This window comes from Salarias fasciatus, chromosome 5, assembly GCF_902148845.1.
Source record: "Salarias fasciatus chromosome 5, fSalaFa1.1, whole genome shotgun sequence".
Taxonomy (NCBI): Eukaryota; Metazoa; Chordata; class Actinopteri; order Blenniiformes; family Blenniidae; genus Salarias; species Salarias fasciatus.
This window is the reverse complement of record NC_043749.1, coordinates 33,772,147-33,786,975: the sequence shown is the minus strand read 5'-3', so window position 1 is coordinate 33,786,975 and position 14,829 is coordinate 33,772,147. Positions and strand designations below refer to the sequence as shown.

The 14,829-nt window shown below is 49.5% G+C and overlaps 2 protein-coding genes across 2 annotated transcripts; one reads left to right on the top strand and one right to left on the bottom strand.

The window, feature by feature from the left end:
• Positions 1 to 853: 853 nt before the first annotated feature.
• Positions 854 to 8,857, top strand: cfap57 (cilia and flagella associated protein 57). The gene is given in 21 exon segments (XM_030091683.1): positions 854 to 1,010; positions 1,608 to 1,921; positions 2,124 to 2,606; positions 2,699 to 2,851; positions 2,969 to 3,108; positions 3,469 to 3,634; positions 3,705 to 3,818; positions 4,138 to 4,350; positions 4,510 to 4,683; positions 4,755 to 4,916; positions 4,995 to 5,150; positions 5,225 to 5,318; positions 5,456 to 5,646; positions 5,743 to 5,916; positions 6,003 to 6,161; positions 6,271 to 6,414; positions 6,715 to 6,831; positions 7,642 to 7,787; positions 7,846 to 7,999; positions 8,361 to 8,464; positions 8,851 to 8,857. Coding segments are annotated over 21 exon segments (3,522 nt in total).
• nuf2 (UF2 component of NDC80 kinetochore complex) lies at positions 8,775 to 13,138 on the bottom strand. Its single transcript, XM_030092126.1, has 13 exons — positions 12,938 to 13,138; positions 12,222 to 12,296; positions 11,654 to 11,730; positions 10,988 to 11,049; positions 10,695 to 10,792; positions 10,433 to 10,506; positions 10,258 to 10,351; positions 10,117 to 10,179; positions 9,881 to 10,018; positions 9,644 to 9,784; positions 9,290 to 9,465; positions 9,071 to 9,206; positions 8,775 to 8,995 (listed from the first exon to the last, which is right to left on the bottom strand). Exons 1-13 carry the CDS (start codon positions 13,058 to 13,060, stop codon positions 8,888 to 8,890), a joined length of 1,365 nt encoding a protein of 454 aa, XP_029947986.1. The 5' UTR covers positions 13,061 to 13,138; the 3' UTR covers positions 8,775 to 8,887.
• Between the last annotated feature and the right edge of the window lie 1,691 nt (positions 13,139 to 14,829).

The following is a 14,829-nucleotide window of genomic DNA, read 5'->3' as shown; positions in this document are numbered from 1 at the left end:
AGGATTTTGTCCACTTTCGTCAGTCCAGCTCTGTTTCCTCTTCACCTCCTGCAGCTGAGCTAAGCTAACTACGATGCTAACAGCTGGGGTCCAGCCACTGGACGCACAGACACAAAAAAGGTATTTATGAGCTTGTCTCACTTTGTCAATGATAGGGAAAGGGCGTGGGTCCAAAATCTAAAGAGTATTCTTTTAAAACCAACACAAAAGATCTGGAGCCAATTTAAACAGCACTTTGACCGGCGAACATTCTCTTTACTTGCTCCAGTTAGCGCGTTAGTGACAACACTGCTCACCACTAGATGATGTTAGAGCATCAAAAGCTGAGCATTCTGGACCACCAGCAAATGTTTGCATAAGGAGTGTTTTGGTCTCCAACTCTGGGCCTTGAGGGCCGGTGCGGTGTCCTGCATGTTTTCGCTCTCTCCCTGCTTCAGCATAAATCAATCTAATGTTGATACCATCATCAAGCTGGTAAAAAAAAAGCCCAGTATCAAGGCCCTCATTGTAAACAGGTGTGCTGCAACGGGAGAGTCCTAAAACATGCTGGACTCCAGCCCTGGAGGACTGGAACTGGACACCGCCTTTACAGAAAAAACAACAGCTCTGTTTTGTGTGGAATGTATTTAAATGATTAAAGTACTTTAAATTAAAATAGATATATTATCTATCTATCTATATATCTATCTATCTAGCTTGTTCTCTTTGTGCGCGCTCCCGCGGCAGCGGGACCGATCTCCTGGGATACCGTTTCACGCGGAACACCGCCGTTGCCTGGCGACGGGACTCTCACGCGCTCCTCCGCTTCTCCCCGGCTCTCCGTTCACCTTGTAAACCCTAAAAGCAGCGGGAAATGGCCTCCGTCGTCGCTCAGCCTCACTTCATGTTCGGCCTGCGGAGAGGAGTGAGCAGCAACGTGGGTTTCTTTGACGAGCACACGCTGGTGTTTCCCGCTGGAAACTGCTGCGTGTGCTACAACACGGCCACGCGCAGCCAGAGGCTCATTCCAGGTATGGAGCAAGATACAGACAGTCCGCTCAGCATGCGGCTGTAGCTTTCAAATTAATGCATCAATTCATAATAATAATAATAATAATAATAACAATAATAACAATAATAATAATAATATAGTTAATTATTAATTTGTAATTACTTTAATGATATTTAGTTTTGTAAAACTGAGAGATGAGTTCTCCAATGTTGTTTTCCCTTCATTGGCTTTGTGAAAAATTCAGGAAAATCATCCAAATTCTTTCCAAAGCAGCGGTGTCAAACATAAGGCCTGCGGGCTGACACCGGCCTACAAGAGGCTCCAATCAGAGCCGGCGAACCGCCAAGCACATGGTGAAAATATTTCCACAGTAATTGTTTGGTTTTGTGAAAATGCAGACATTTTCATGACAAATATTCTGCACCTTAAAGATGAAAAATGTAAAGTTATGATTCTGCTATTTCAGCAGTTCAGCTCAGTCTTCTGGATGAAGTGTGAAACCTCTGTGTTTAAAAGTTCTCCTGTCTTAAAGGGAAAAGTAGGGCTGCAGAATATTGACTATTGACTGCTCTATTGACTGCCGCCGCTGTGTCTGTGTTTTGCGCTGCCTGTGCAGGCTCAGACAGGAGTCAGGGGATGCGAGCTCTGGCCATCAGCGCCAACCGCCGCTACCTGGCGGTGTCAGAGTGCGGCGAGCGGCCCGCCGTCACGGTGTTCGACCTGCAGCACGAGCAGGGCAGGAAGAGGAAGGTCCTGACCGCTGGAGACGCGCCGCCGCAGGAGTCAGTCTGCTTGGCGTTCTCGCCCGACTCCAAGTACCTGGTGGCTCAGGCAGGGCCCCCGGACTGGACGCTGACCTTCTGGCTCTGGGAGAAGCACAAAGTCCTGGCCACGGTCAAAACAACCACCTCTAACAACCCTGTTAGCCAGGTGAGCCAGTTACACCAGCAAGTCTGACTGTTTACTTTTGTTTAGGAGGCTAAAAATGTAACTTTATTCAGCACTAATGCCGGGACAAGAAAAAAAGTGGCGACTTCAGTTTATGAGAATTTAAAAATGAAAATTAAAAATTTCAAGAATGAAAGAAACAATGATGTAACCACTTTGTAAAAGTCTTCCGTTGTCCCTTCAGGTCAGCTTCAACCCTCACAACAACATGCAGCTGAGCGTCAGCGGCCTCGGCGTCTTCAAGCTCTTCCGGTACTTCGAGGGCTCGCTCAAGCAGAGCAGCTTCGCCAAGGTGGAGTCCCTCAACCTGCTGTGCCACGCCTGGACGGCGGAGGAGCGGGTGATCGCCGGGACGGACACGGGCAGGCTGCTGGTGTTCGAGTCCGGACAGCTGCGGCGGGAGATCGGCCCGGCCGCCGCGGCCGGCAGGTGAGAGCCCGGCGAGGTCTGCAGACGGAAACCACAAATCAGTCCATCGACCGGTGATGCTGTTCTCAGACGAGTGGAGGTGAAGAGGATCAGAGACGGGGATGAGGGTCCAGCGCTGCCCCCCATCAGAGCCATCCGGTCCTACTCCAGGGGCTTCGTGTGCTCTGTGGGTCCCGGAGCCGTCTGCCTGTTTGAAAAGACGGAGGAGGAAAGCTACCGGAGGAGCAGGGAGATCCGGGTGAGTCTTCTGGATCTTCACCGTCACGAGGCTCTTGGCTCTGTGGTGTTAAAGTGTGTGTGTGTGTGTGTGTGTGTGTGTGTGTGTGTCAGATCCCTGCAGACCCCCACAGCAGTGACCTGAGCCCAGCCGAGGCTCAGGAGGTGGAGAGCATGTGCCTGAGCCCAGCCGAGGAGACGCTGGCCATCAGCACGGACCGAGGACAGCTGTACAGCGTCAGTCTGTCCTCTGTGGACATGGACAGGGTGCGTCTCAACGTTTGACCTTTTGACAGATCCAGTGTGGGGCAGCTTGTGAAAATGGGCCGAACGTGTCTCACTGAGACCTGGAGTCGACGTGAACACTGTTCCTCTGTCCGTCAGGAGGAGCAGCTCCTCTTCCAGCTCCTGTCCGAGCCGCTGCACTCCCGCTCCATCACCGGATTGTCCGTCTGCGTCCGCAAGCCCTTCGTAGCCACCAGCTCTCTGGACCGATCGGTCCGCATCTGGAACTACGACACCAAGTAACAGCTAACTCCTGACTAATGATTCCTCATTAAATATGTTGATCCAAACTCAAGATTTTCAGGTTAGGGTTTTTGTAAATATCTGTACGGGGTGCAGTGGAGGGAAACATTTCAATCCAGAAAGAAAAAACTGTTGAATATCACTGATTTGACCTTGAAAGAAAGGCCGGAAACATTCTGATCCAGAGCTGGTTGCAGATTTCCAGTCTGTACTGCAAACAAACGCCAAACTCAGTCAAGCTGCGGCTCTGTGTGTGTGTGTGTGTGTGTGTGTGTGTGTGTGTGTGTGTGTGTGTGTGTGTGTGTGTGTGTGTGTGTGTGTGTGTGTGTGTGTGTGTGTGTGTTGATGACCCTCAGAGTGTTGGAGCTGTACAGGGAGTTCCAGGAGGAGGCGCACAGCGTGGCGCTGCACCCCACCGGCCTCTCCATCCTGGTGGGCTTCTCAGACAAGCTCAGACTGATGAACCTGGTGATGGACGACATGCGCACCTTCAAGGAGTTCACCGTGCGCGGCTGCAGAGAGGTGGGGGGTCGTGAACCTGAAACTCCTGATCGCTGGGGGGGATGCTTACAGTGTGCTTCACCCCCCTCAGTGTGCGTTCAGCCACGGTGGCCACATGTTCGCCGCTGTCAATGGAAACGTCATCCACGTTTACTCCGTCACCTCCTTCGAGAACATCGTCAACCTGAAGGGCCACAACGGGAAGGTGAGTGTCGGGACCGTGTCTGCCATGAGGGAGCAGATCAAGGACGAGTCCTTCACACTGAGAGACAAGCATGACGTTTGGTGCAGATACTCTTCAGACGCCACTATTTTCAGAAATAACGCTGGACACACAAAATTCCAAGATGGCAACTGCTAAATTCAAGATGTCCGCCCAAAAATGTGTTTTTTCCTTAACAACTCCAAATGTATTGACTTTAAGCCCCATAAATGTATTGAAGTGTAATATAAGGTTGAGTCTCGTGGATGTTTCGGTTCAGTATTTTGGTCATGACGTAGTGTTGATGTGTGTTTTCTGGCAGGTCCGCAGTATCAAGTGGAGCCTGGATGACAGCCGGCTGGTGTCCTGCGGGCTGGACGGCGCGGTGTACCAGTGGAACGCTCACACGGGCAAGCGCGAGTCCGAGAGCGTCCTCAAGTCCTGCGGCTACACGGACGTGGCTCTGTCCTCAGACTGCCGGACCGTCCTGGCCGTGGGAACCGACCTCACGCTGAAGGAAATCCAGGACTGCCAGGTCAGAACACGCTCCAGAACACATGTCAAAGACCATTATTTACAATTCCTCCATTTTTGAAGCACAGCAATTGGGAAAAACTGATCTGGTTCATTTATTAGCTTTTTGGTCTTCTGAAGGGAGGTATTTGAGCGGATGACACACTCGCTGGTCCCACAGGTCCTGAGGGAAGTCCCGGCCGATGACGTGGCTCACACCACTCTCGCAGTGTCCCATTCGGGCAGGGTGGTCTTCACTGGGACCTCCGGGGGAACCGTCAGGGCCATCAAATACCCCTTACCCATCCAGAGGGAATGGATCACATACCAGGCGCACTGCGGCCCCGTCACCAAGGTGAGCCTCAGGTGATCCTTCTGCTCGGGGTCCGCAGAGGGGCCTGAACTGACCAGAACCCGGGTCCTCAGATGGCGATTACCTACGACGATCAGCTGCTCCTGACGGTGTCTGAAGACGGCTGTCTGCTCATGTGGAAGATCATCGACAAGGAAGGGAGAGGGCTGAAGAGCAGCAGGCAGACGGTCTACACGGACGAGATCCTCGTCACCAAGTCCGACCTGGAGGAGAAGGTCTGAGCCTGCTTCAGGACTCGCTGTGAGGGTCTCAGTCCTCCTGAACGATCCCCCCCCCCCCCCCGTGTGTTTCAGAACCAGAACATGCTGGAGCTGAAGATGCGCCTGGAGGAGCTGCAGATGGAGAACGAGTACCAGCTCCGCCTGAAGGACATGAGCCACAGCGAGAAGCTCAAGGAGCTCACCGACAAGTTCACCCAGCAGATGGAGGCTCTGAAAGCCAGTCAGCAGGTCAGACGAGCAGATAGAGGCGGCGCTTCAGTCAGCTGTGCAGCTTCAGACTGGGTTTCGTCTCCTGTATGCAGGCCATGAAGACGGAGATGGAGAAGCAGGAGCGTGACCACCAGGAGAAGATGGCAGACGCCCACATGAAGTACTCCAAAGAACTGAAGGATTTAGGTGAACTTCCACAGCAGTACAGTATCCAAGTGTTTATACTTCAACATGGATCGCTGCACTGAGGGGAATTTGAAGGAGAGAAAATACTATCAGTGGTGTGACTAAAGTCCCGTTTTCCTCTGAACTCTGTCCGTCAGAGCTCTCCGACCGCCAGATGCTGATTGTGGAGCACGAGAAGCACCTGGATCTGCAGCAAAGGCACGAGAGAATGCAGGAGGACTACGAGAAGCGTCTGAGTTCTGCGGAGCAGAGTAAAGCCCAGGCAGTGGAGGAGCTCACGCAGCGGTACGAGGCCAGGCTGCAGGAGAAGACGCAGCTCCTGGACCAGGTCAGTGAGGACCAGCTGCTCCTGGTCAGAGACAACGCAGCAGGAAGCCTCTGAAATGCTTTACGTTTGCTTTGTGCTGCGTTCACGCCTCCGCAGTGTCGGCAAGATGCCCAGCAGCAGATCACCGAGCTGAAAGAGACGATACGGCGGGCAGAGGAGGACAAAGAGCGAAAGATCCAGGACATCCAAGTGGAGTACGAGAAGAGACTTCAGACCGAAAAAGACCTTAACACAAACCTGAAGGGGAAGGCCGGCGTCATGACCCAAAAAGTGACCACACCTCCTGACTCGCTGTTTTTCTGTACTCCCTTGTGTTTTGTGTCATCTGCTGTCTCTGTGCCTTCTCTCTGACCCAGTTCCACAGCCTGCAGAGGCAGATCGAAGACAGGTGGACGGACATGGACAAGCTGAAGAAGGAGCGGCAGAGGCTGCTGGGCCTGATCCGCTCCCTGGAGAGCGACGTGGACGACCTGAAGCGCCAGATCTCAGGACACGAGAAGACCGGCCAGGACAAGGTGGGTTCGGCAGTGGGAAACGCCTCTCATACAACAGATATGTGCTCAAGGCTAATCAGATAACCCCCCCACCCCCCCCACCCCACCCCCCCCACCCCCGCTGCCACAGGACAATATCATCTGTGGCCTGAAGAAGAAGAATCAGGAGCTGGAGAAGCTGAAGTTCGTTCTGGACTTCCAGCTGGGCGAGATGAAGAGGCAGACCGAGCCTCAGCAGGACGACATCAACCAGAAGAAGCAGAAGATCCATCAGGTGGATGCTCGCATGCGACAGTAGTTCAGCTGATACTTGGCCGTACATGAGAGCACAGGTTGTGGATGAAATCCCCAAAGAAATGATTCCTGTCCTAAATCTCTTCACAGTTTCCTTCTGCTTTGCAGGGCTAATGTACTGTTCTTGAGGATAAAAGTATTTCTGGTCGTTCTATTCAGGAAACAGTTCATTCTCAGTGGTTCATTCATGTTCTCACCGGGATTGGTATTGACTGCTCCTTCTCTAAGTCCAGCTCTCAGCGGTGTCGGCGTTAACGGGACGTCTCTCCTGTTCCTGCAGCTGGAGGAGGAACTGCTCCAGACCGGCAAGAGCAACATGCAGCTGAAGCTCAGCGTGTCCAACCTGATCCTCAAGCTCAAGACCAAAGACCAGGACCTACGCTCAGAGATGCTGAAAGTCAGTGCAAACAGACTCATACATGCATGCACACATGCATGTGCACTCACACACACACACACACACGGATTCCAGCTGTATTTAAGTCAGGGTCATGAGCTGTGGTTGGGCTTAATTATACTAATCTCACCTGCAGGAGGAGCTGCCATCAGACAGATGAGCAGTCAGTCTGTGAGCTGACAGAGACAGAAAACGCAACTTTTTGACAACAGCTCCCAGTGTGGAACTTTTTGAAAATGCTCCAACTCTACCTCTGTGGAAACGAAAGGAAACGCAGCTTTTTGAAAAAGCAGCGACTGCACGTGTGTCCTAGTTGTCCTGCACACGCCTTGGTACAGGACCTGGTAGTTCTACCTGAAACAGCAGTTCAACCGTCCATACGAGCGCCTGTGAGCTTTGCTTTATTAATGTTAAAGCATGTTGTTCTCAGCACGTGTGTGGCTTCATTACAGTAAATAAACAGCCAGCAGCGTCAGCTCGCGGCCTGGCATACTGACTACACTGTTCTCACTGTTTCTGCTGTTTCCGTGCAAACAGACATGGAACCCGGAAAACCTTAAAGGAAAATGCTAAAACGTGTTTTCATGTGATGAAAACAGATCCTGATCACTACAGCAGAACAATCACATCTGTGTTTACATAGTTTGTCTTTTCTGCCTCAGTTTGGATGTTAAGATTTTCTGAAATTATCACTGGAAAGATAAACAGTGGGCTGATTCCTGTCATCATGAACCATGACGTCCGTCCTGTCTGACTCTTCACACGAGTCGCAGACCGTACGGACTCAGGTCGGCGTGTTTCTGTGTCCAGGTGAAAGATCTGGAGACCCACCTGCAGCGCCTCAGGGCAGACCTGCACAGCTGTGTGGCTTTCATCCAGGAGCCCAAGAAGCTGAAGGACGGCGTGCAGACGCTGTACGCCCGCTACGTCTCGCACGCCGACGGGGTGAGTCGGACCAGCGGGCGCTCGGACCGGAGGGAGCACGGCGATCAGTAGTGTGAATGGGGTTGTTTTCTCCTCCGAGGTGGAGAATCAGAGCGTGAATGAGGAGCTGAGGAACGCGTTCCGCCAGCAGCAGGACTACATGGAGAAGACCGTCAGCCATCTGAAGACGAGGCTGGAGAAATCTGACCAGGAGCACGAGAAGGTCTACAACAACATCATGAAGGTGGAGAGCAGTCGTGCTGGGATTACCGAACTAAACGTATTGCTTCAGCATTGAAGAATATACAAGTTAAATTTATGATTTATTCATGGAAGATGTGAATTCTCCATCTGTGGAGGAGGCTGAGATAAACCCATGTACAGCTTCAGTAGTGTTCTGGATGCCAAAAACGTTCACAATTTTCCTAAGAATTAACCCCGCAAGTGAGTCGCTGCACCATCTTGTGGTAGAAGGTGGTATTACAACACTAGGTCTCTGCAGCAACATGATTGTTTTAAGGTTGTTCTGTTGACTGAAAAAGTGACGTACTGCACCTTTAAACGCTGGCGTTTCATCTCCTGACATGTGACGGCCGTCTGTCCAGGAGAACATGACTCTGATCGGAGAAATCAACCAGCTGCGCAAGGAGCTGCGTCTGGCCAGGACCCAGATCAAGGACTACAAGACTCAGGTCTCCACGTTCAGAAGGTCCAGCAGGCTCCGGCCCGCCTCGGATCAAGGAGCAGCGGGGGGGCAGAAGGAGGACGACCTCTGACCCCGTCAGCTCGGGCATCGGCTGAAGAACCAGCCTCAGTTCTTTTCTCTTCGTCGTCATGCAGCAGCATCAGCTTTACAGTGAAATCAGAGTGGAAATGTGTTTCTAGATTGAAGTCCAAAGAGGCTGGGCTGATCAGGAAAACAGAAGAGTCGGCATGTCGACAAACTTTTCATGAGAAAAATATGAAGACAAGTGATAAAGAATTTTTCCAAACACCTCATTGACTGAGTTTGTCTTTATTGAAGCATTAAACAGAACACAAAACGGCATTAAACAGATGAGCTGTCAGACTGTGGAACCCCCCTGGTCTGATCAGGCTCTGAACAAGAGAACATATGAGAACCGTAAACAGGTCAGATGTTTGCAGACATCTTGGCGGCGGCGAGCTTCAGGTCTCTGGAGTGAGCCTCGATGCGCTGGTGGAGCTCGCCCATGGCGGCGGACAGGGTGTTGTAGATGGCCTGGAGGGGACAGGAGGAAGGCGTCAGCGTGGGAACAGGAAGTGGCCTGCCGCTGCTGCGGGAGGCCGCCGGTACCTGGGCTTTCTCCGTCTCCTCGCCGCAGATGTCCCTCAGGCTCTTGATCTTGGCCCTCAGCTGCTGCGTCTCGCCGGAGATCTTCTGGATCTTGTCGGCCATCTCCTCGCGCTTCTGGTGGATCTGCGTGCACTGACTGAAAGAGCGGCTCGGGTCAGCGGGGGCGTGAGCGCAGTGGACGGCGTGAGGCGTGCAGCGTGGCGGAACGCAGGCCCGTACCCGAGCACCTCCTTCACGTGCTGCTCCTTCATCTCCTTCTTTTTCTGCCGCCGGATGTTCAGTTTGCACTCCTTGTCCCGCTTCATGTCCAGAGCTCGCTTCAGCTGGCCCTCCTCCACACACAGGTTCTTCAGCTCCTTCTGCAGCTTCTCGTACTGAGCAATCAGCTCCTGGTGCTGCACACACAATACACACACACACACGCACACCGTTGAAAGTAGCTCGTCTGAATTGACTCAAATTTACTGTTGAAACATCAAAATCTCAGAATAAAGTAATGTAGGAATGTGTTGCCTCCGCACTGCGTGGTGTGTGTGTGTGTGTGTGTGTGTGTGTGTGTGTGTGTGTGTGTACCTCGTCCTGCTGCTGCTTGCAGTTGCTCATGCTGGCTTCCAGGTCCTGCAGCAGGCCCAGCACGTGCTGGATCTCGGCCTCGGTGTGGCTGACGCCCTGCACCATGCTCTGCAGCTCCACCACGCGCTCGTCCGCCTCCTCCTGAAAGCCGAAGCACCGGCAGACGGTTGGGCGACGGCAGTCCTCGTCGGCACGCCGCTCGGCCGCCGCCGCCGCCGCCTCCTTTCACACACTCACGATGGAGTTTTTGATGTTTTTCACGGTGTCCCGCATCTTCTCCATCTGGCTCTTCAGCTCCTCCGGAGACTCCACGATCTGAGACTTCAGCTTGCTGATGTCTTCCTTCAGGCTGCTGACGTCCACCTTCATCTGGGCCTTGGTCACACACACACACACACACACACACACACACACAGCGGTTTACCAGAAGGCCTCCGGCGCCCGGCGGCGTGCTAGTGTTACGCTGAACCGACCAGTTTCTGCGTCTTCTCTGCTACTTCGCTCTTCAGCTCTGCGATTCTCTCGGTTTTGGTGTTCTGGAAGGAAAGCGGAGCGACCGTCGGCGCTCGGATCTTCAGATTTCACTGCCGTCACGGCGCTCGGCGGTCACCTACCACTTCCTGGTATTCGTGCGCCGTGGTGGTGTTCAGCTCGGCGAGGGCGGCCGCCAGCTCGTTGGCCTCGGCCTGCTGCTCTGGCGGGATCGTTCTGCAGGAGGATCAGAGCGTCAGACCCAACGCCGCTGCGTGTCGACATGGGAAACCGGTCCGAACCCGCTCAGAGACTCACGTCAGCATCTCGATCTTCCTCTCGGCGTCTCTGATGCTGCGGGTGTACGCCTGCAGTCTGTCCACGTCCGCCCTCTGACAACAGACAACCACTCAGACGTGTTCACCACCTCTGGTTTCATTTCTACCACAGCTTTCGGCTGCCGTTTTCCATAACTTGAACAGACTTGGAAATTTTCAAAATGCTGTATTTCAGTGTAACTGCAGATGTCGGACTGATCCAGACAGCTGCTGCGTTCTTCTCGTGTACAGGCAGAACCTACAAATTTGCCCTGCTTCTCCTGGATCATCTCCATCCGCTGGTTCCTGAAGTGAAGGAAGTTCATGATGGCGCTGAGGATGGTCAAAGTCCTCTGCTTCTCTGGAGAGGTCAGAGCAACAAGATCACCACAAGAGGAAACAGCTCCAGAAAGACAATTAATCCGTCAACACCAATCCAGAACATTCATTTTGGAAATGAACAGGAGAAAAAAAAAAAAGGTTATTAAAAAAAACAAAAACAAAACAAAACAAAACCATTTTGTCAGTGCTCTCATAAAAAAACAAAAAAACTTACTTGGATTCAGGAGGTCACTCAGTGAGAAATCGTAGACCATACACACCGGCAGGAACTGCTGCCTAAAAAGAATTCAGAAAAAAAAAAAGGCCTTTTAGGCTTTTTGCCGTTTGTGAACTCATTGAATTGTCAGATTTCTAATGATTCAGAGCAGGGACGTTATCCGATTTAACTGATTTAACAACACAAACTATTTCTGGTTGAACTTTATGCGGCTGCAGCAGCTTCGATCCTCCTGTTTGAGAACTTGATCAGAGCGCCACCACAGCGTTTGGAGCGCTATTACCTGCAGTTCGAAACGTGTCTGTTTATGGGCAGCTTGTTTAACTGCTGTGTGCTAAATACCTAAGAAATGACATCTAAACCCTCCAACATCAGACATGCAGCAAACACCACTGTTTCAATTCATTTTCAAACAGAGAGAAGATCCACGTCTGACTTGAATGTCATGTATTGTCTAACAGTCACTGGAGTCACTTTTTCAGCAGCATGCTGAGCTTTTGAAGCCAAAAAAATTAATTAAATATTCCAACTGTTTGTGCCTTTTTAGGCTGAACACATTGAGACAAAGACAGAGATGCACGGAGGTAAGAGATTTTAAAGCGTCCATTTGATTTAGTGCGGGTATGAGGAATTAGGAACTCTCTGACTCTGAGTGAAACTCACATGCGAACGTAGACGCTCATGATGGTGGTCGCCCCCTCGTAGTAGGCCGGATACTGAATGTTCTCCAGCAGCGGAACCTGATGGAAAATACAGTCATGAACACACACGGGGGACAGAAACGTGGAACATGCAGCCAAACCCACCAGAAGACACGATGGTGAGCCCGACTGGATATCACTGGGGACATTTGTGCCTTTTTCTGATGCTGCGGTGATCAGAGGTTTAAATGTGTGGGAGGATGAGGCCGTCTCTACAGAACCACAGCTACATTACACCTCTAGTGTTTCAGTGATTCTCAACGATTTCACATGGGAAGACAATTCTTTAACAGATGTTAAAAGGATCGATTGATCTTCTGTGTTAGATGGCTCCGTAAGTTTTTTTCCAGCATGTTTGATTTCCCTTTTCAAAAGAAGCCCACATATAGCACCTTCGGTTTCCTTATCCTAAGCCAGCTCTAACATTTTTCATTCAGGGATGTAGTGACAACTGAGGGCCAAAGCCACCAAAGAGAGAAAGTGAAGAGTGTGAATGAGCTTTGAACGAGTGAGTATGGAGCAGTACTCACCATGGAGTGACACTCGGGCTTGAAGCGAAAGAGGAGATGCAGAACCCTCATGTACAAAGTCTGAACCGTTTCTGCCTGGAAGAGAGCAGCAGTAGGATTAATGCTTTCAGTCTGAGGAACGAGAACTCAAACAGCCCGTTTCCGTCTCCGAGGACAGATTACAGAGGACAACAAGACGAATCAGTGAGGTGTGTGTTTTCCAATCATCTATGCAGCCCCATTCAGCACAGAACTGTGGGCAGCTCATTCTCAATCCACCAGAATCTCACCCTTGCTTCTTTCGACCGATTACAACACTTCAGATATAAAAGACCTGTTAGGTTTAAAGGTTCATCATCCATAAAGTTACGAGTGATATGATGATCCGTGACAGTAAACACCGGACTGTCTCTGCATTTAGGTGAGAATATATATCTGAAGGTATCAGTACAGGCAAATAAGGCAACATTTACCCATAAACAATATTATGAAGTCCGTTTTTTAAACAAATATTAGCTTGATTAGACTAGCTGTGTGAGGAGCAGCTCGCTCGGATGAACGATAACCTGCTAGTCAACTCGCCATTCTGCTACTACTATATGACATTTAACTAGCTGGTTACGGAGTGTACCCGAGGAGCTGCTCGTGGAGAGGAGTTAACCAGCATCTGACTAGCTGTGTGACTCGTTATCCTGGGAGAGATAACCCGCTGGTTAAGCGGCGGTGTGAGCCGTTACCTTGGGGGTGGGAGTCAGGTCGCTCTTGGTGAAGTGTTTCGCCTCTGAAGCGGTCAGAACCGCATTACGATAGAAAGCCACTATTTTGTCGACAGAGTGGAGCGGGAAGGTGTTTTCCGTCATGGCCGCGGCTGCAGAAGTTAAAGTCACAGAAAAATGGCAAAAAATGAACAAGGCTTCTGTTCGGTTCCAAACAAAATACAAAAGTGGCGCCTGAACGTCACGTCGTTTCCTAAAAGGACGTCTCTGATTGGACAGATTCGGTGCCTCTTTCTTCTCCGTGTGTAACGTAGTGCTGATATCCGGTGCTGGGGAACATGATCGCCCTCTGGTGTTCGGATGACACAGTACAAGAACAGTCACTGGGCGCATAAACGCAATGAGAATTGTTTTTTTTTTTTATTGAAAGATACAGATACAGAACAACATTACTGTATATACCAACCATAACAAGTTATTTTCAACAATCACAGTAAGAATTGAAGAAAAGAAAAAAGGATAAGAAAAAAAAAAAGAAAACAAAGCAAACTGCTGAAAATCAAAACAGATAAAGCAAAATTAGGGTTTTGTTTGTAATTCGTAAGTTTCGATTAAGTTAAATAATTTACATGCATGCTTATTTTTCATTAATTTAAGGGCATTTGTAAATGACATGAACTCTCTATGAAAAATAACAAATCTGGGCTGTATTCTTGTAAATTTACATTTGTGAATAAAGAATTTGCCCAGGATGAGAATGCCGATATGAGAATTTAATCCTCTGAGCTTAACTTCCGGAACTTGTATATGAACGAGGGACCTATTAACAGTTTTATGTTGAGGGAAGAGGAACCTACACCATTTTTATTTTCTCTCTTTCACATTTCTCTGACAACAAAACAGTAATCTGATGTACTTTTTTAAAGTTTTATTCTGATTTGTTATTATTTTAGTCTTTCAAAAATATTTAGCACAAATGTACCTTTCGTATCATGGAATGTAACAGGATTTAGATAATACCAAAAAAGTTAATGAAAAAAAAAAAACCCAACAATTTTAACTGAAGCTACAAGCAGCCTTGAATGGATACTTGTCTCAAATCTATTTCACAAAACTACTATTTGCTAATTAAAATAATGACAACAACTGAAAATGTCTACAATATTAACATGAAGCCAATTTTAATCAAACCGTCTGTAGGGTAAAATACAGGGAAATGTCCAAAAAAACATCTGTAGCTGCGGCATTCTATTTTACAAACTCACCCTGACAACATGGCTCTGAGGCTCATGTTAGTTTCCTAGCTTTTAATGTCAATATCACTAATAACTCAGTTTGCACCTCGGTGTTGTGTTGGTTACTCTTGAGGAATTTGTTTTAAAAAAGATGTTTTCTTTGAGATTTTTTATACTTTGCTTTGTGGTTTGGCGGACTGGATTGGAGTCATTTGCATGCTGGTTTTGGTCCACGGGCCTTATGTCTGACATCCCTGTTTTACAGTCTTATGCACCATCAGTGTCACCAGTCAAGTAGCTGGTGGTCTTCAGCACTTTTTACATTATCATTATTATTTTCGCATTAGTTTAAGTTGAGCACAAAGCTTTTTGCAGCAATAAAGCTGTGTTAATATTTCTGTGTTCTGTAGGAAAACTGTAAATATTGTGTTTCAAACTGCACCAAAATGCCTCAGACGATCTTCATCATTTCAACAGTCTTTAAAAATGGACTGATCCGAGGGCGAGTTTTATTCCTTCTTTATTAAATGCACTTTTTTTTTAATCACCTTTAAAGGTGCTGTAGGCAGGATTCCGCATCTCCGCCATCTTGCTTAGGGTTACCTAAGCAAGATGGCGATTTGACCCATCTAAGATGGCCATTTGAAACTCAGCACAGCCAATCCTGTCCTGTTTTCT